This window comes from Squalius cephalus, assembly GCF_949319135.1.
Source record: "Squalius cephalus genome assembly, chromosome: 7".
In the NCBI taxonomy this organism is placed as follows: Eukaryota; Metazoa; Chordata; class Actinopteri; order Cypriniformes; family Leuciscidae; genus Squalius; species Squalius cephalus.
This window is the reverse complement of record NC_137128.1, coordinates 32,386,686-32,406,673: the sequence shown is the minus strand read 5'-3', so window position 1 is coordinate 32,406,673 and position 19,988 is coordinate 32,386,686. Positions and strand designations below refer to the sequence as shown.

General features: G+C 35.4%; 1 protein-coding gene across 1 annotated transcript; it reads right to left on the bottom strand.

Annotated features, from left to right (window-relative positions):
* Positions 1-1,772: 1,772 nt before the first annotated feature.
* cop1 (COP1 E3 ubiquitin ligase) lies at positions 1,773-15,431 on the bottom strand. Its single transcript, XM_079875672.1, has 20 exons — positions 14,820-15,431; positions 12,884-12,943; positions 12,689-12,786; positions 12,455-12,519; positions 12,207-12,326; positions 11,489-11,557; positions 11,333-11,392; positions 9,902-9,993; positions 9,674-9,731; positions 9,454-9,568; positions 9,237-9,372; positions 7,861-8,004; positions 7,651-7,759; positions 6,544-6,625; positions 6,326-6,442; positions 6,120-6,237; positions 5,711-5,835; positions 4,878-5,038; positions 3,311-3,355; positions 1,773-3,111 (listed from the first exon to the last, which is right to left on the bottom strand). Exons 1-20 carry the CDS (start codon positions 15,101-15,103, stop codon positions 3,094-3,096), a joined length of 2,076 nt encoding a protein of 691 aa, XP_079731798.1. The 5' UTR covers positions 15,104-15,431; the 3' UTR covers positions 1,773-3,093.
* Between the last annotated feature and the right edge of the window lie 4,557 nt (positions 15,432-19,988).

Sequence of the window (19,988 nt, the reverse complement as noted above, 5' to 3'; positions counted from 1 at the left end):
GAGCGATAAGTTGCTGGCTGCAGTTCACTTCACGGCCACCTGTGTCGCTAATAACAAAGGTTTCTGAGGGAAAGAGGGACTTTTATCATATGACTGTCTCAAAATGTGACTTTTTTGGTCAAAATGTGAATAAATATGTCACAATGTGACCTTTTATCTCATAATCTGACTTTATATCTCATTAGTGACTTAATAGCCTATGTCACAATATCTCATAATCAGACTTCATATCTCAAAATATGACTTAATAACCTGACCATCTCTCACAATTTGACTTTATGTTTTATAATGTGACTTCATATCTCACAATCAGACTTGATATCTTGTTTTAAGGTTTCTCGAAATTACATATTTGTTTTTGTTTTGTTTTTAAGTCTGGGGTACAAACAGGCTTCCATAACTACCAGTTAATTGAACACAATTAAATAGTTTATTCTCCATTTAACATCTTAAAACACATTTATAAATATTAATGTTCGAAGATTTAATTCTCATTAATAAAATAAGTTTCTACTTGACCATAGTCATTTAGTATTAATTAAAGCCAGTAGTCTTCTAGGGTTCATTTTAGACTGAGGAAATCACAGCACATTCATCAGAGCAAATTTGCTTCAACTGCCAAATTAGATAGAGAGTGCCAGCACAGGGTAATTTTCAGGTAATACCTATTTTCAATTGGCTCAAATCTGGGCTTTGGGCCATAACTGGATACTAATTTCCTTTTCTTGTCTTTTTTTCCCACTCCTTTGTGTTTTGGGTCATTGACCAACTAGAAAATAAATCTGGCTTTTGCAGGTGACTTAAAATATTTTAGTCTTTAATGGTAGAAAGCCTTTTTTTCTTTTCAATTCTTTAGAGCTTGATGCTGCTGCCTCCATGCCTGACAGTAGGGGTGCCGTTATCAGGGTGCCAGGCTAAATTTGTTTGCGCCACATAGTGTTTTATCCCTATGGTTTCATCACATGGCTTCTAGCAAGCTTAGTTATTAGTTTCCTTAGCCACTTTCTCAGAATAGAAGAAATTGGTCATTCCTGTCATGCAATATCTCTTCACTTCACTTAGAATGAATATGCATATTTTGTAATTTAAGACAGTATTTCTATAAAATGGAATACCATACTCAAATTAAGGTCAAGTTCAGGCTCAACTAAACAATTAAATAAATAAATAAACATGACAAAATAAAAAAGGACAGGGGATTGAGAGTTCGCTTACATGAGGGCATCAACTAAATGTCAGTTTCGATATTTTTTAACCACCTTTTAATATTTTGATATTGTCATGCTGATTTCTGTCATTTTCTCCGACAGGATGGATGTTTTAAAGTGAGACAAACCAGCTAAGACCAGACCACAAGCATCACAGAATTTATAACATACTTTGCCAACACTACCGTTTGTGCTGTTGCTTTGCCACCAACATGATGTCACTTCTTAGAGGATGAATAAGGATCTGGCTTTTCTTAAAGGAATCTTATATAATCCTTAGAGGATGAGAAGTGATATAACATAAGAAAACCAAATAAAAATTATATACTCCCAAGACATATTTACTTTGAAACATTTAACTAAGAAAAAAAAAAAAACATATATTTTTTTTTTTCTTCAATATTAGAAGAATAAATGGCAACAAAAAAAGTGTCTACTTAATTCATTGTGATATTGCAATGAAAGAAAACTAGTATGATTTAATCTCTACAGATTTTTGAGACATTAAGACATGACTGGGATATATAATGTAGTGCATAGCAAGAACAACCCAAACCCATAACTGCAAATGCACTTATCTTCTAATCAGGTCATTGCTTGTCTTCTACATATCCAGGAAACTACTTTATAATACAGTGGAGATAGTAGGCAGTATATTTACTCTGATGAAAATTTGTCTGCAATAGAAAGTGTTTGAAATTCGTGTTCTCTAATATTAGTCGAAATACATTCTAACGCATAAATGCAAAGATAAACACAGTATATAACCAAAGGGGAGAAAATCATTTATTCATTCAAATGAATGTTAAAATGAGTAAATAAACAAACAGAATTACTGAGATGCAACAGAGGACTTACGAATAAAGCTTGAAACCTAAAGGCTATTATGGGTCCAATGTTCACACAATTTCTATAAATTATTAAAATAAATAACACTTGTACAAGAAGATGAAAGAGCAGCAATGTTATGGGTGATGTTAAATAATCCCAATGAAGTATACATAGTGTCATTAAGCCTTGACGAGTTATAATTTAGTCCATGTTTGATCAGTTGTGACCATGTGGAAGAGCCCTGCGCATCATAGTGAATAAAGACAGTCAAATAATAAATCTTGAAAACTTGGAAAAACTGAGAAGGACCTCATGCAAAGGTTGTCTGAGTATATGACTTCCTGGGACTTTACGATAATTAAATAATTTCAAAATGTGGTAAATACCAAATTAAGAGTATATTATGAATACCTAAAAAATACCCTTGATATAGACATCCACTTAACCAACAGAAAAGCTAAAGAAAATCCTGTAATTTAATTTGGGGAGACCATCGGAATATGCCAAAGCTTACACATCTTATGGATAAACAGACAGTTTATCAAAAAACAATACAAACAAGTAAATGGATACAACAGGCTCGAAAGAATCAAAGACAGCTAATTTATAGAACAAAAAGTATTTCATTGTGTTATGGTCTTGTGCTTTGGCCTTAAAACGCCTCTCAGCTCTTGTTCTGGCTAGAATTACCTCTAGTAAAGGTTTAAAACCAGTTTCGCTTGAGACGGTTTCTTCCCCTCCACATTAAAGATGTTCAGTTATTCACCAATAACTTGTTAATACCTTTATTCAACAATTTATTCAAAAAGGCATTCACGCTCATCTCCCTGTCAGCACAAACAGGTCCTCACCTCAACATTTCACATACAGTGATAGTATGACGATGCAGAATGATCGAGTCTTTTACAAATATAATGCTGATAAAAACCAGTTCTGCTGGTTGTTTCCTTGGAAATGTTTGCTTCAGTTTTGTCCAGCTTTAGCATCCTTCCATCAACCAGCCAGTGAAGCAACAGTTCTTTAGTAGGCTCCGACGACTGATTCGAGTGGACCTTCAGACCAGCTCAAGTACCTTCAGAAATGGGGGGAGAAACATTTGTAAGGCACAATTCATGCTTAGTATCAATTTAGATTTTTGAGAAATGGATGCAATATTCCAAAACTGTGACTACAGATGTGACTACAGATCCTCCTGGTTTTACTAATAGAGCTCTCAGCAGTAAATATCGACCTGTATGTAGCCATTTAGCTTGTTTTGCAGTACAACTCACCTTGATTGTTCCTTGACTGTTGGCTGCAATCAACACATTTGACTCCTGAAAATCAAAACAGAGAAAGTACATTGACAGAATGTGGCAAACATTATTTGGTTGAATCTCGGGTGGGAAGGTGGTCTGACAATGTATTTGCCTGTCAGGAATATTTGGCATAAACCATCCTGGTCATTCCAGACTCAATCTCAGTTTGCGCTTCATTATTGTTATACGTTCACAAAAAGGCCTTGACATTTTACTTCTACATAATTTATGTACGGATGAGAAAGGCAATTAATTAAGACCAAGACACTAAGCAGAAATTCAGTCTGGTCAGCACATTGGTTTTGCACACAATTATTGTGTTTTTTTTTTTTTTTCTCTCTGGGAAAATGTCAAGTATAAAAGGTACGTAATACACAAGGGATCTGGAAGCAGACGTAAATGTTTACATGGGGGTTTCAGCTGATAAATCAGGCACAGCATGAATCCACATTTTGCATTTTGGCTTGATCAAAATTACTTGCATGTTAATTCTTTGGGAAACCACAATTCCTGTGCATTTTCAATTTTATTGGCATAGTGGCATTCAAATAAGCAAATATAATAAATTATAAGTGAAAATAGAAATTGCACATTTTTATGTCTACTGAGTTGTGCAAGCACACCAAATCAACTGGGAATGTGTCAGCGAATTTTGAATTTTGCTTGATAAGATGTGAAAAAAAAAAAATGACCCACTTACTCTCGATGAAAGATGACAGAATAAAGAATATATGAAAAAAACGGGAAAAAAACCCACAGAAACTGAAACGTCTTCCATCATCCGAAATGAAGGTTCACCAATTTAATAGGGCTGCCTTGAAATTACACAAGTAAGATTATAGGATAGAAATCTATCACTGTTCCATAATAACATTCTCATGTTCTATAATAATAATAATAATAATAATAATAGTCATCAATATTATATTGCTATAATACATCATTCAGTTTGGCCGTGTTCGGAAAACTAAAAACTAAAGCATCCTAAAGAGACATATTTTAAACATTAGTAAATATTTCAAAATTGAAGAAAAAGAAAGCAAACAAAAAAAAAAAAACTGTTTTTCATATCATTGTGACCCTGTGAAATTTGCCTACAAATTCTTAAAGAAAGCCAAGACAATTAAATCATTAATCACAAAATGTTGTGATCGTGACATCCCTGTTTGGTCCTCCTCCTAAAGAGGAGAGCAAACATTATAAATCTTCTTGGTTAATAAATACAGAACTTCACATGGTAAATTAGCCATGGCTAAAATATGACTTTATAGCAATGCCTTTTCCTGCAAACCACACTATTTAGACAGTGAAGCAGAGGAGTGTGGGTTTAATAAGCATGGATTTCTGAAAGCGGATGCACACCAACCTTCTCCCAACCCACTGCTCTATTCTACCCTGCCATTACTTGTCCTTGATGTACCAACCAATTCAGTTCTACTGTCCCCATGTGCCCCCATGGCCCTACCAGGTCATGTTCTACTGTTGGTTCTAGAAGAGTGATTTATCATGTAAGTGTGAGTGAGAGAAGACCGAATCATACCCCATCAGGTAGAGCTCGCCAGCACACAGCACTGACAAATTCATTGGTGTCGTCCTCCTTCTTGTCCTTGTCCAACACACTCTTCACAGTGTCAAACTTGAAAGTCAGCAGCGTCTTAGAGAGCCCCTTGTAGTACAAGTACAGTGAGTTGTTTTCACTTCCTGTGGGGTATGAAGTGAGAGCATTATTGAGGGTTTTTACACCACATAAACATTTATTACAGTGTTAAAGTTTGTTTTATTCTCCTTTTTTAAAATAATAAACTGATTTGAATGATCAGAGGAAGTTTAAATCAAACAGCATTATCACAGCTTTGATTATAAACTAACTCAACTTGTTTTGTGCCAAAAGTAAACCTTTTTAAAGGAACACGCCGACTTTTTGGGACTTTAGCTTATTCACCGTATCCCCCAGAGTTAGATAAGTCCATACATACATTTTTCATCTCCGTGCGTGCCATAACTCTGTCTGACGCACCCACCGCTAGCCTAGCTTAGCACAAAGACTGGAGGTAAACAGCTCCAGCTAGCATACTGCTCCCAATAAGTGACAATAACACCAACATTTTCCTATTTACATGTTGTGATTTGTATAGTCACAGAGTGTACAAATAACAAGGTCACATGAGACACAGCCATCTTCTAACCGTATACATACTGAGAACTATATTCTCAGAAGGCGAAGCACTGCTACTTGGGTGGAGTGATTTGCTCGCAGCACCTGAGAAGCCCCGTGGTGAGGAGCAGAGAGTTCGCTCAGAGTTGGAGTAAATCACTCTAAAGTCCCAAAAAGTCAGCGTGTTCCTTTAACCAATTTTTCATAGTGCCACTCACCACATGCTACATAGTCTCCATTAGATGCCAGACCCACAAAGTTCTTCTCGTTGATGTGGCCTTTGAAGGAGCGCAAACAATGAGGCTTGTTCACATTCCAGAGTTTCAGCTGGCTGTCCGTTGAGCTGGGGATGTCAAAATGTAACTTTAATGCTGAATTAACTCAAAAGTTGTTTGTAATTAGTGGTGCAACAGATCAGATGTGTCATGGTACTGTTTGGATCATGGTTCTAGTTGATTTAAAGATTAGGAAATTTATAACCAATATTTTTGTAACACTGTAAACTGCTACTGTTCCAAAAACTGATGTTTTAAGTATCGTGATACAATGTACAATATAGGTAGTTACCATGACATGCATTTTCCACTGATAAAAGAAAAAGTACAAGAATTTTCAGTGTATACATACGCAGACACAATTTCTTCTCCATTGACAAACTTGGCATAGGACACTGCTTTCCTGTGGCCTTTGAAAACCATGATGGGCTGCTTAGTGTTTCTCAGATCATAGTAGTGCACACAGTGGTCTGGAAAGGATTTAGAATGAGCTGAAAAGTTTTACGATTATTGCGGGAAGTAGAACTTTGAATAGATCGATTCAAATGAATTATGTACCTGCACAACCAAAGGCAAGGTGATATCGAGAGGATGGACTGAATTTGACACAGCATACATTGGCCTTCGCTTCAATGCTGGCTACTGAATTGTCCAGGTTGGTGGACCACAACTTGACTAGGATAAAGAGAGTGTATTCATAAGTATTTATAGAAGAATATCTCTGTAAGAATCCCAAATCAAATAACTAGATCGGAACAGTTCAGTTGCAAAAATACCTTTTGCGTCATCTGATCCCGATGCTAAGAGCTTTGGATCCATGAGGTTGAAATCGACACTCCAACACCGCTTTTCATGCTCCTGTGAAAATCAAAATCTAACTTAGATTAAGTCTAAAGGAATTGCAAATTACACATGTCATGTGTTATATTGCATGTTAAATTCAAAATTAACCCACAGCTCAATGTAAATATATTTTAGGCTGCAACAGCTAATCCAACTGATGATAAAAATCGTTTGTGCTTCTGTTTTAATAAAATAAATTTAGCACATAATGTATAGCATAGCCTACAGTACATTCATATGTATATGAATTATTTTATATCCTTTAATTTGCACATTGTTTAGAATACATTTATGTATACATATTTTCATAGTATAAACAGAATTAGTTTTTTTTGTTTGTTTATTTACCTCATTAATTGAAGAAAATAAATCAACAAATTAATCACTGATCAAAACAAATATACAAAAACGATTCATGAAAGAAATTAATACTTTTGAGCAAGGACAAATTAAATTGAATAAAGATCACAATAAAAGCATTTATACTGTTACAAAATATTTCTATTCTTTTGAACTTTCTATTCATCAAAAAAAAAAAAAAAAGTATTTTTTATCATGGTTTCCACAAAAATATTAAGCAGCACAACTGGTTTTAATTTTGATTATAATAAGAAATGTTTCTTGAGCAATCAGTATATTAGAATAATTTCTGAAGGATCATGTGACTAAAGATTGGCGCAATGGCAGCTGAAAATTCAGCTTTGCTATCATAGGAATTACATATTATATTAAAATAGAAGTGTTACTTTAATATTTCACAATATTACTGTTTATTTCTGTATATTTAAATCAAACAAATGCATCCTTGGTGAGCATAAGAGACTTCTTTTGAAAACATTATAAAAAAATTATAACAGCAGACATAAATATTAATAGTACTATTATTTTTGCAATACATGTATGTTTCTTACAACAAAATATGACAAGTAGATCTGTAATAGTTTGTGAGTTAATAAGGAAAATGCAATAAATTGCTCTCCTACTGAAAGGGGTACAAGAATAATGAATGTCATCTGGTGCAGCCCTACACATAAGAGTACCTGGTAGACCTTTGACCTCTGCCCCGTGAACCCATCCCAAAGAATGACAGTCCCCTCGTAGTCACTGCTCGCCAACAGATTTTTGTGGTAGCTACTCCAGCTGATACAGCTGGAAAGAGACGAGACAGAAGAAAATGTGAAACTGTTATGCCACTGCATAATCCACCAAGAACATTCAGGCCAACCCCTGATTTCAGATACTCTTTATACCTAATTTTGGAGTTACATGTCATCTCGTTGACAGGATAATGAATGTCCACAGCATCCTGGATCACAGTGCCGTATTCAAACACTTTAATTTTCTTAGTGACACCGGCAATGGCAAAGTAATCACAGTCACGGTCAAACTCAATGCTGCAAAAGAGGGGAAAAGAGAGGAGACAGAACAAGTGTTAGCACAGCGAGTTCTTCTGACTGTGGCATGCTCATTATCTGCTCTACTTCCACTCAAACATGGACACTGAAAGAGACAAGAGCTGTAATGCATCCAAACAGCCTCTCAGCCGCTTAGTATATCAGATACAAAGATTTCTGAAAAATGTGTGTTTGATGAAAGCCGATAAGAAAGAACTCGGATAGTGTTTCCTGCAGTTAAATCTGAACAAGCACCCCATGAAATATACACTATTGTTTAAAAGTTTTATATATATATACAAAAATATATATATTGTGAAATATTATTACATTTTAAAATAACTTCCTATATTAATATATTTTTAAATGTAATTTATTCCTTTTACTTTTTTATTACTATTTTAATTCCTATTCATTCCTTTTGTCATTACAGTCTTAATCACATTCAGAAATCATTCTAATATGCCGCTTAACATTAACATGTGCAAGTAACACTTTCTATTATCAATGATGAAAACAGTTGTGGAAACAGAGATACATTTTTTTCAGGATTTTTTGATGAAAAGAACTGATCAAAAGTGTATTTAGTCAAAATCTTTTACAGTATTAATTTCTTTCCCCCAAAAAAAACAGCCTGAATCTTGTTCTCAGACAATGTCCTAGCTGGTAGCTCAAAACAACAAGCATACAGCGAGAACTGTAGTCCAGTTTATTTGTTTTCGTTTTGTTTTTAATTAATCTGTCAAAGCAATTTATAAATAAGCCGAACAAATCAGCCTACCTGGCTCACTCACTCAATTTATCAGCCGTAGTAGTTTTGAATTAACATCTGATTCACCATTAAACCACAAGCTATTAATTTCAACAATAAATAAGCTGAGGACTGTCAAGGTGTTATGTTGTACTTAAGGTTTAGAAGACTGTAATTAATGACTGATTAATGAGAAGCATTAGGATGGAGATCATGAGAAATTATATATTATAAAAAAAAAAAATGAGAAAAAACAAAAGAAAAAAAATGGATATACATTAAAGCACACCTCGAAACAGGCCACAATTCCAACTTTTGGAAAATAAGATAGTCTTCAAAATGCTCACAGTCAGTATCTGTCATGTTATTCAGTAATACAATACTACCCTCTGCTGGTTACTTCAGAAAAGGAACCGAACAAAGATTAAAGTCCAGCGACGTGTGGTCTTAACCCGCTTCAATTAAGTATTTGCAACCTTACCTGGACACAATACTGGAGCCATTATAGAGGTCACTAGCGTAGGAGAGGGTGGCCAGAGGCCTCACAGAGTTGTAACGGGTAAATTTTGATAGACACTCCATGAAATCATCCAGCTGGTTAACAGTCCTGCTGTCATCTATTACCAAGAAAAGCGATTGAGTAATAACAGTATTACTTTTTTTTAATAAACAGTATATATTGGTTTGAATCAACCAACCCGTTATGCGAGACATCCTATTGGAGAAATAACACTGCTCTAGATCCTCAAAGTGTGCCGTTAGTCTCTTCCGCCGCGACGCCAGAGTGCTGTTGTACCATGTTTGTCTTTTACCCTAAAAGTAACAACAATAAACAGTGAATATCAGCATTACTCCAAGGCATATTAACCAGCTATAACAGCAAACGGGAACAATTCATGAAAAACAAAAACAAGTTACCTGTGAGCTTCCACCAAAAGGGGGCTGAATGTATTCTGGGGGGTCTATTATGCTACTGCTGTAGACAGAAACAAGATTTGATTTTTTTAATGCAAAAATACTGCATAAATGTCAATAATTAGGTTAGCATCTCATGTGTGTAGAAATTACATTAATTTCTTTGTGTGAAATACTTTTTAATGAGGAAAAAAATACTACGTGCACCTGCAATATAAAACGCAGTCTTACCTGGGTGCAGGTGAGGGAGCTTCAAACTGGGGTACAGTACTGTCTAAATTGGGGTCCATGTCACTCACTGGTGAGTACATACCGCTCATTTCCTTAAAAAAAAAAAAAAATCATACGCATCAGATGTACACTACTGTTCAAAAGTTGAAGGTCAGTGACATTTTCATTCAGCAAAGACACATTAAACTGATCATAAGTGACAGTATACAATTATATTACAAAAGATTTTGTATTTAAAATAAATGCTGTTGCTTTGGACATTCTATTCATCAAAGGAATATTAAAAACATAGCAGTTTCCACAAAATTATTCAGCAGTACAACTTTTTTTCACCATTGATCATAACAAATGTTTCCTGAACAGCAAATCAGGATTTTAGAATGATTTCTGAAGATCATGTGACACTGAAGACTGGAGTAATGGATGCTGAAAATTCAGCTTTGCCATCATAGTAATACATTACACTTTAAAATATATTCAAATAGAAAAAAGTTATTTTAAATTGTAATGGCATTTCACTCTATTCTTGTTTTTACTGTATTTTTGATCAAACAATAAATATATAAGACTTCCTTCAAAAGCATTAAAAAAAAAAAAAACCTTACCAGCTCTGGTGTATAATCGTATATATAAATATATTACTTTTCACACCCATAGATTGTTTTCTTTGTTCCGAAAAAGGGACTTAATTGCATTTTCTCCTTGGTTCGGTTCGCTTTCACAAGGCAACATTTCAAAGCATACCAAAATGTGTTTATGCAAATCACATGCGAGTAAAATTGTACCCTTATTGGTCAGAGTTCACCTGTCACCAAAAAGTAACAAGTTCACTTATTGAACTTAACAAGTTCACACGCAAACACTTATATGAATGTAGCCTTGATTCCCGCTCTGACTGATAAATTATATACATTTAATTATATTGAAATTCTATATATATATATATATATATATATATATATATATATATAATTTAGAATGCAGTTAGAGTGGGAATCAAAGCTTCGTTGGGGCAGCATTCTTGCAATGCACGGAGAAGAGCAATAGATGAAGAGGCTTTGGTTTTCAACCACAAAAACAGAATCAGACACTGCTGCATTTATGTAACATTTCCCGTTATGAATTATGATACTGCTTGGTCCGTTGAGTCGGATTGCTTTCTCACATCAACCAAACCACCCCAGAATTCATTTTCAATCAGCCTTGACCACCTCGTTCAGGAGGTCTCGGATCGATTGTTTTGGTACGGATACAAGCACAATTGCCGTGTTCATGTATGCCTAAATGAACCGAACTAAGGGAGAAAAACAGTCAAGCGCTCCAAACGACCCAGGTGTGAAAATGTCCTTAGAAAAATACAAACCATCTCTATGCTAGACCTTTATAAATGTTCCCGTCCCTGACAATTCTGGGTCAACATACTAAACTGACCTCAACTCGTTTGATATCCTCTTCCAAAAAGTTCAGTTCTTTTTGTAACTGCTCCAGTTGCTGTTGAAGTAAAGACAGGGAGACTTTATGAGTTAATGACCTCATAGCTGTCAACTCTGCATTATTCAATATTTTAAAAATAGATGGAGGCTAAACCTCTCTTTTATTTCTTCTGGCTTCTTTCAGGAATTCCATTAAGATCTGGCGCTGAGCAGCTTGTGATTCCTGTGAACAGAGATCAGTGAAAGTTCAGCAACAGATGAGCAATTGGTCTTTATGAGTCACAAAGCGGGGGGTGGGAGGGGGGTTGTGTTCCTTTTGTGTTCCTTTATAAGACAAATTATTATGGCGTATCACCATAATCAGCAACGCTTCCAGGCTCTTCACACAAGCAGCTTTAAGCATTATATAATGCTGATTAAGTTTTAATAAAAAGTTTATAGAAATTGATCACATTTAACCTTTGACATTGATCAGACTTACTAACTGCAGGTTTTGACCAATGTATATTCCTTCACAAGAACTGAGTATGTGCCATGCTGCGGTGGTAAAATAGTGGTCTGTGGTTTATTTGGCCTTATTTGTCACAGCAGTTACACTTTGGAATTTAAAAACAGTGGTGTGTAAAATTAGGGCTTGAGTGAACAATTTCTGTCAGATTTGGGTTTATTTTTATCCACCAAAAACAAAATCTACAGAATACCAATCTCTACCAATCCAAAGTGTTTCAACACCATAGACAGCACTTTTCAGTCAGTTTAAGCTGAATGTGAATGAAACGCTAATATAAAACTGCTATTCCCAGGGTGTCTGAAGAACCCAGAAGTGATGCATCAAGCAACAGTAATAGCCTGTTATCTGTAAGTATACCAACCGCCTCCAGTTGTTTCTTTTTTTGCAACAGGTACTCTAATATGTAGTTGACATTGGCTAAATCCATATTCTCTTGATCTGCACCAAGGACGTCTTGGAAAACCTGCCATTTGGTTCCATTCTATAAACAGCATATGAAACGAACAATAAGACACAATTTTTTTGTGCTACAAATTATCTGCAAAAGCCAATAAAATTTGTTTAAGAAGTTTCCACTCATTATACAAATGGTGAGCTTGGTGCACATACAGGATGATCTCGCTTCAGACGCTTCTCTTCAGATCTCTGTTTTTGTTTCAGGATCAGTTCATTCACTGTAAAACAATTAGAGAATCAGATCATCTTCTAAGCAATTCTCAGACTGAAAAAAAATATCAACCAAATGTCTTATTTGATATAGAAATATTCACTTCATGTGGTAACAATAAGGTTTGAGGACATCAAGTATGCAAAAACAACTGACATGCATTAGCATACACATACCTAAGAAGTTGGGGTAAAGTTGATCCACATTGTCAATGATATAATTGCATTTTGGGCATCTGTTGCTGTCCTCCAAACTCTGGCGTATACATTTATAACTAAATAGAAATGAAGACATGATTATTTGATCAAAAATCTATAAAATGGTCTGGAAAATACAATAAATGATCAGTTTAGAGAACAAGTGCTTCTCACCAGAAACTGTGGCCACACTTTGTCATGTGAGCTTCCTCTATCATCTCAAAACATATAGGGCTGTTAAGAAAAAAACAAACAAAGAATCATGACACATGCAAGGCTTGCTTCCCTTTTCTAACACATCAACACAAACCTGAGACTTGACTGTTGTTTTGAATTATACAGTAGAGTTTAAAAGTATTGAGACCAGACCACTATTAAAAATTATTTTCAATCTTTACACATCACAAAATATATTATCAGCATAATTTTGATTGAAAGGGTAAAGGATAAAAATAATTTGAACACACACCCACACGCGTCAAGTTAACATTATTTTGAGTTTGTCAGATATACAAGTTAATCATTAAACTTGTATGACTTTCTGGGATTGTTAAAAAAAAAAACAAAAAAAAAAACCTTTAACAACAAATTGTTTGTTTCTAACATTTATGGCCTGGGGCGTGGGGCCTATACCATGAAGCCGGTTTAGGTGGCTAGGTACCTAGGTACCAGGTATGTTTCAGTTTAGTTTGCGCCAACCCTGGGTTTTAGGCACCATGAAAGTGGTTTGGCTTTTAGCAGTGTTCATCGCCATAGTAACTTACGCTCCACGGCTAACCTGGTCCAGGGCTGGTTATGTTCCAGGTAAGAGGTTGCAAACCGAACTTGGACCAATCAGCTGTGAGCAAAGTGACATGTCTGATGCGATAAAGTGACTCCACCTGTTTCTACTCCAAATTAAAGGTCACTACATAGCAAATGATTTTTAAAGACAAAATCGTCTGGCTTTTAGTAACACTTATTTATAATAATAATTTTTGTATGATTTAGATATTATTTATGTAATTATTCATCGATCACACATGCAATTTTAGTTTTTCAATTATTTTTTACACACAGTTTAAAGGAATAAATATATAAAAGTAATATAAATACGCTTTAGAATCAATAGATTAAGCTATAAAATAACTACATGTGAGCTTAAAAGTTCAATTCTCTCTATACCTATATCAACTGTATGAACTAACTTCACAACTTTTACTTGCACTGATATACAGTAGCGAGACTTTTTCTTTTAGTTGTCCTCTTTCATAGACATCCATTTTCTTCTTGTTGTGTAAATTTGTTTAAATTCTTAATATTTTAATACTTTTATGTAATAAGTGAATTGCGCTGCTTCTCTCGCGAGAAATTTCACTCTTTCTCAGCATGTGATTGGCTGTTCGCTACTTATGTCACACCTAAACTCAGGATCAAAGCCTGAGTTGACAGAGAAAGTTGATGATCAGCATCATGGTACTACCAACAAAGCCTGGTTGGATTGGTTTGGTTTTGTCAACTCGAAACTAATTCTGCAACCCTAAGTTTGTTCAACTACCATCATGGTACAGGCCCCTGGTTTCACAGACAGGGCTTATATTAAGTCAGGATTAGGTCTTAGATTAAGGATTAGGTTTTAGTTCAAGTAGTTTAAGTAGCTATTACATATTACTCAAATATTAAGTATTACTAGTGTGCATCTTGAGACAAAACATTGGCAATGACATATTTTAAGATATGCCAGTGCAATTTTCTTTCAGTTAAAACAGCTCTCAAACATGCACTTTAGTCTGAGACTAGGCTTAAGCCTTGTCTGTGAAACCGGGGGTGTATGTAATATCTGATTTTGTACTCAACACACACACAAAAAGAAAATCATACAGGTCCGAAACAACATGATGGTAGTACACGATTACAGATTTTCCTTCATGGGGGAAATATCCCCTTTAACACCATGTTGACAATTATCAATTAGCTTTATCCTTGAAATTAAATGATTAAGTGCGGAGTAAATCACAGGATTTGCCACATACACCTGTAATTAAGCCCGCGTGTGGGAAATTGTTCAAAACAAACAAACTGAAGACGTTACTTCTTTATCAAGTGGATTTAGACCTCTGCAGGGACTTACCATACAAAATCGTTACTCTTGTCCTCATAGGGATTGATCAGACCGTTGTACAGGGGTCTTTTCCTGCTTGACGAGGCCAGTCGAGCACTCTGTCCCTCGGCTACCGAGCCCAGAGTCCGCGAGGACACCCCGTTACCCGAGCTGTTACCGTTCTGAGCGCCGCTGCCCCCGCTGTTCGCTCCACCGGCTCCACTGCCACTGCTGCTGCTCATTCCCCCAGAGCTCGTCCCGGGGACGGACCCCGCTGCACCGCCGGACTGCTGCTGCTGCCGAGTGCTTGACATGATTGAAGCCGCTCGTGCACGTCGGAAGGCCAGAGCTGAAGCTAAAGCTGCGGGGCTTCACCGCATCCGGGCGGCTGTGGGAGGTACGCTAACAGGCTAAAGCGTCACAGATGAGAGAAAATAGCCAGAAACTTCCAGCAAGCGAACTGCTAGCACTGAACGGCGCTTATTTGAGCACAGATGAGACGGTTCTTCAGCATGCAAGTTTGTATTGAGTCAGCTCGATGCTAATGTGGATATGCAGCTCCACAGAGACTTGTTGACAACTCTGAGAGCTTTAGAAATTTCAATCCACTGTCTTGCAGGATGTTCACGCGAGAACTTCCCCGAATGAAACGCTCGTATGATTCGGAGTTCAGCGGCACCCACTGGCTTGGAGAAAAACTGCAGGTATCAATCAAAAAAATCCATCCAAACTTCAATATTGGTTCTCAAATTCTTATTGTCAACTACCTAACCGTCAAATCAAATCATTCAAAACACTCATCACCGTCGTTCTTATGCAGCAACTTATGTTGTTAAAAACAGATTATGACTAGGCTACATGTAGCTAATTTAAATCTTGGCCTAGAGCAAAACGTCAAAGTCTCTTTATGTAATGTTGACCACTGGCCTAGTTACACTCATGAATAAAAAAATTAAGATTATCAACTAAATTGTTTATAGCCTATCCATGGTAGGTATACGCAACTTTATAAAACAAATAGGCAAACCGTTGGCTTTGTTTTGGTTTTCCTTAAAACAAACAGAAAGAAACCATGAGATTAATCATGATTAGTTGTTTTAATTTTATTTCTATTTTATAGGTTTAACAAACCAGAGTTTAAATCTTCTCAAAGACACCACATGTTACTGTAAAATACAAAAAGTTTGAGTAGATTTCCTGCAATACTGGAAGCTGCAGTTTCAGGACCCCATTTCTAGGACCTTTTTTTTATGTATCTATTAGCAGTTTATGCAATTTTTTTTATCACTTACTATTAAATTCTGTATTTTTATTATAATTTTCAAGAATGATGTAGTTGTTTAATTGTAAAAATGTAATTGATATATTGTCCTAACCAACCCCTAACCCTAAACATTATGGCATGGCATGTCACAATTAGCTGAACAATATGTGTACAAAATGATAGATAGATAGATAGATAGATAGATAGATAGATAGATAGATAGATAGATAGATAGATAGATAGATAGATAGATAGATAGATAGATAGATGGATAGATTGATTGATTGATTGATTGATTGATTGGTAAACCAATACAGAAACGTAATGTCTAGACTGTTCAGAGTTTTTTGGCTGTGAAAGCAGTGCAGCGAAGGGTTCAGCTGAATCCCCTTTGCATTCCTCATCAACTTTTTTTTTTTACCTCTTTCCTTGCAGTGTAGTCAGGATGTTGTTCAGTAGCTTTATTTGTTTGTGTAAGCTGTGCAGTGAAGGTTTCAGCTGAAGTCCTTTTTTTTTTTTAACTCTTTACCTGAGCAGTGTAGCCAGGATGTTGCTCTGCCCTAAGCTCCCCCCCCCCCCCCCAAAACATCTTCATCTACTTCAAAAACAAAGTGGTCAACATCAGTAGCCCACAGCCGAATACACAACCCACTCTGATCCAGACTTTTTTGAGACCATGCCAGAGTAGAAGCTGGTAAGCTTTCTACCACCCACAGTGTTGACCACCTGCCCTCTTGATCCAAAATATCTTCTCTGATCTTGTACCATACTTTCTCTCTGTCATCGGTACATCTTTGACCAGAGGCTCCGTCCTATCAGACTTCATAAAGGGATATTTCATCCAAAAATAAAATTATGTCATCATTTACTCAAGCTCATGTTGTTCCAAACTCATATGGCTTTTATTCTTCTTTTACCTGCTTTGATGATGCAGCTACTGAATCTTTCAAGATTCAATAAGGACATAAAAGCACTAAAAGGAACATAAAAGTATAGCCCAAATTATTTACAGTTCTTCTGAAGCTATTACAGCCTTGTATGAAAAACAGACCAAAACTTCAGTTTATCATTGCCATGTTCTCTAAAAAAATTCTGGTTTGGGTCAAATATTAACAAACCCAACTGTTGGTTTACATTTTTACATTAATTTTTAAACTCAACAGTTGTGTTTGTCCATATTTGACCCAAACATGGGTTGAAACAACCCAGCATTTTTAGAGTGATACTACTGTCAACTTTATTCACAAAAAATGTTGAGATCTTAGTACAAAACCATTCAAAAGTTTTCTATTTAAAAGAAATTAATACTTTTATTCAGCAATCACACATTATATTGATCAAAAGTGGCAGTAAAGACATAATGTTACAAAAAGATTTGTTTTTCAAATAAATGCACAGCTGTTTTCAACATTAATACATGTATAATGTATTTAATGTTGTACTAGTACACTTAATATTTAACACTATTATTGATCTGCCTGCATTGACACCATTATATGAGAATTGAACTGAGCTGGGCGCTGTATTTCTCTAGAGCGACTGTATAAATTGTATTCCTGCTTTCACTGTGAACAATCTGTATTGTAAAAAGCGCTATATAAATAAAGGTGACTTGACTTGAAAAGTATTGGACTGATCTAGTTATCAAATTAAAGTCACTGACTCAATGTTTAGTTGCAGTTGTTAACAACACACTGTAGGGGAAGATTATCAGTGAATAATGACTAAACCATTTTAGTCTGTACTATCTCACGCAAAACGTCAGAAGACTTGGAATAAAGTGCACAAGTTGTGTGAACTACTTTTTATAGTGCATTCATGGTGATTTTGTGTCCTTTTTTGAAGCATGAGAGCTTTTGTCTCAATTCAGCTGTATAGGCTATATTCAAATAGCACAGAAAGTAGTAGAGAAGCAAACAAATGTAAAGTGCTGATATGAAGAAAGCAAATGCAATGTAACAACGCAATGAATATGCTAATTAGCACATGCAGTCATTCCGTGACTTTTTAAGCGTGTTATACATTCCACTGAAAATAGTTTGCAACAGTGCATACATTTAAAGACTATTTTTTCCTCAAAGTAGGCTAATGTTAACCAGTCAGTCACTGAAGAGCTTGAGGATATTAGTGAGATTAACTAGTGTCAGTCATCATATATGTTAGGTCATTACAATTTGCATTAAATTCACACAGAGACTGGATGGCAGTGTAACAGCTACGATTAATCAGATTTAATTCCTACAGACACTCATGACTGAAGTTTTCATTTTACACAGCAGGGGGAGTTATTATTGTATCTTTAGAAACATTACAGATTCAAACAAGGACACTCACATATAGCCTAACTGTGCATATATTTGACTGACAAATATTATTTTCCAATGCTCAGTTACACAAATTAAAATCAGCTTGACACACACCACATAATTGGATTTAAATTCTTACCCATTTAATAATTCTAACTTGTGGGGTTTGGGTATATAAAACATTCAAATTGTTTTAAATTATTGTTATTCTAAGTAATAGATTTTTATTTAAATGTATGTAAACAGATTTTTTGTTAAATTGTTATTCATAACGGATTTTCACTGTCCATGATATTGTATACTGTCAAAAATAAAAACAGAAAATATACTGGTATGACATTATCCAGTAATTTCATGAAAAGTTTTGTTAACTCTATAAACACAATGTAGTCTGTAATACTCAAAATGTAGTATTCAAAATACAGGTAAAACTAACCACCTGTAAAATAAATAAATAAAAATGAATAATATGGGAAATTCCTACATATTTATATTGTAAATTGTGCCCTGTTTTTACAGACTTTATTAACGGTATAAGCTGTTTATATCAGGTTTACTGATAGCTTGCAGGACACATTAATTTGACTGAAGGACACATGTAAAAATAATCTTGTAATATGTATTTAACAGGGAACCATATCAAAGATGAGCTTTGCTGATACTCTTTTCATTGCACTCCACTATTATATGTTCTTTTGGCAGCACAGATACATGCAATAAGTTAATTACAGCACTGCTCTCACATGACCTCCACAATGGAGCACACTTCAAAGCCCTCCAGCACTTACTTTTGTTGATTCAGATGTTCTATACTTATATCTCATTGGAAATTAAGCTCTAATAGCTGGCATTGTTAACACAGTTAACAGAAGCGTTTAAAAGCCAACTATAATTTTCCAAATGGATAAGCCATCATGGGAGGGGATCGGGCAAAATGTCTGGATGAGTTGTGTCTGCTCACATTGGCCAGTGCTGTGTCTCAATTACAAATGGGCTAACCGTGGTTGCCATTTCAAACATTTATATATCTCTAGTGCTTCTGTTATGGCTCTTAAGGGAGAAATAAACCCCTTTTAACTGATAGTAATATATTTCAAATATATTGGAGATAATTGACTGATCTGCCACTGTTGAGTACAATGTCTTTTGGAAGGAAAGTGGTAAATTGCACACACACACACACACACACACACACACACACACACACACACACACACACACACACACACACACACACACACACACACACACACACACACACACACACACACACACACACACACACCAAAAAAACAACAACAAAAAAAACACCTTAGGTTGCTAATATCATGCTGAATTCATGTCTTTGTTCTTATAAAGGAAAATAATTATGAATTCTGTTGTTAGTCTCTGGCTAAAAGGATAGCCTGGGTTGATTTTAAGACTTGTTATGTGAGTGTCTTTCTTACTGTAGTTAAAAGTGTATCATTTAATTTTTGAAACACACCGATTATTTGCTTGGAGTGAAGATCCAGTGATCCTAAAAACAATAACAAAATTAAATCTGTTAAAACATTAGGCACTTTAATTAGATCAGATGTCTGCCTTCGATATTAATGGGCAACGCAGGAAAATGAGTAACAATTCCCA

Coding starts and splice junctions, on each gene's coding strand:
- cop1 (XM_079875672.1), bottom strand. CDS start 15,103: ATGTCAAGCACTCGGCAGCAGCAGCAGTCCGGCGGTGCAGCGGGGTCC. Junction 9,569..9,673: donor CTTTTGGTGGAAGCTCACAG/GTAACTTGTTTT, acceptor TGTTACTTTTAG/GGTAAAAGACAAACATGGTA. Junction 6,443..6,543: donor GGGATCAGATGACGCAAAAG/GTATTTTTGCAA, acceptor TCTTTATCCTAG/TCAAGTTGTGGTCCACCAAC.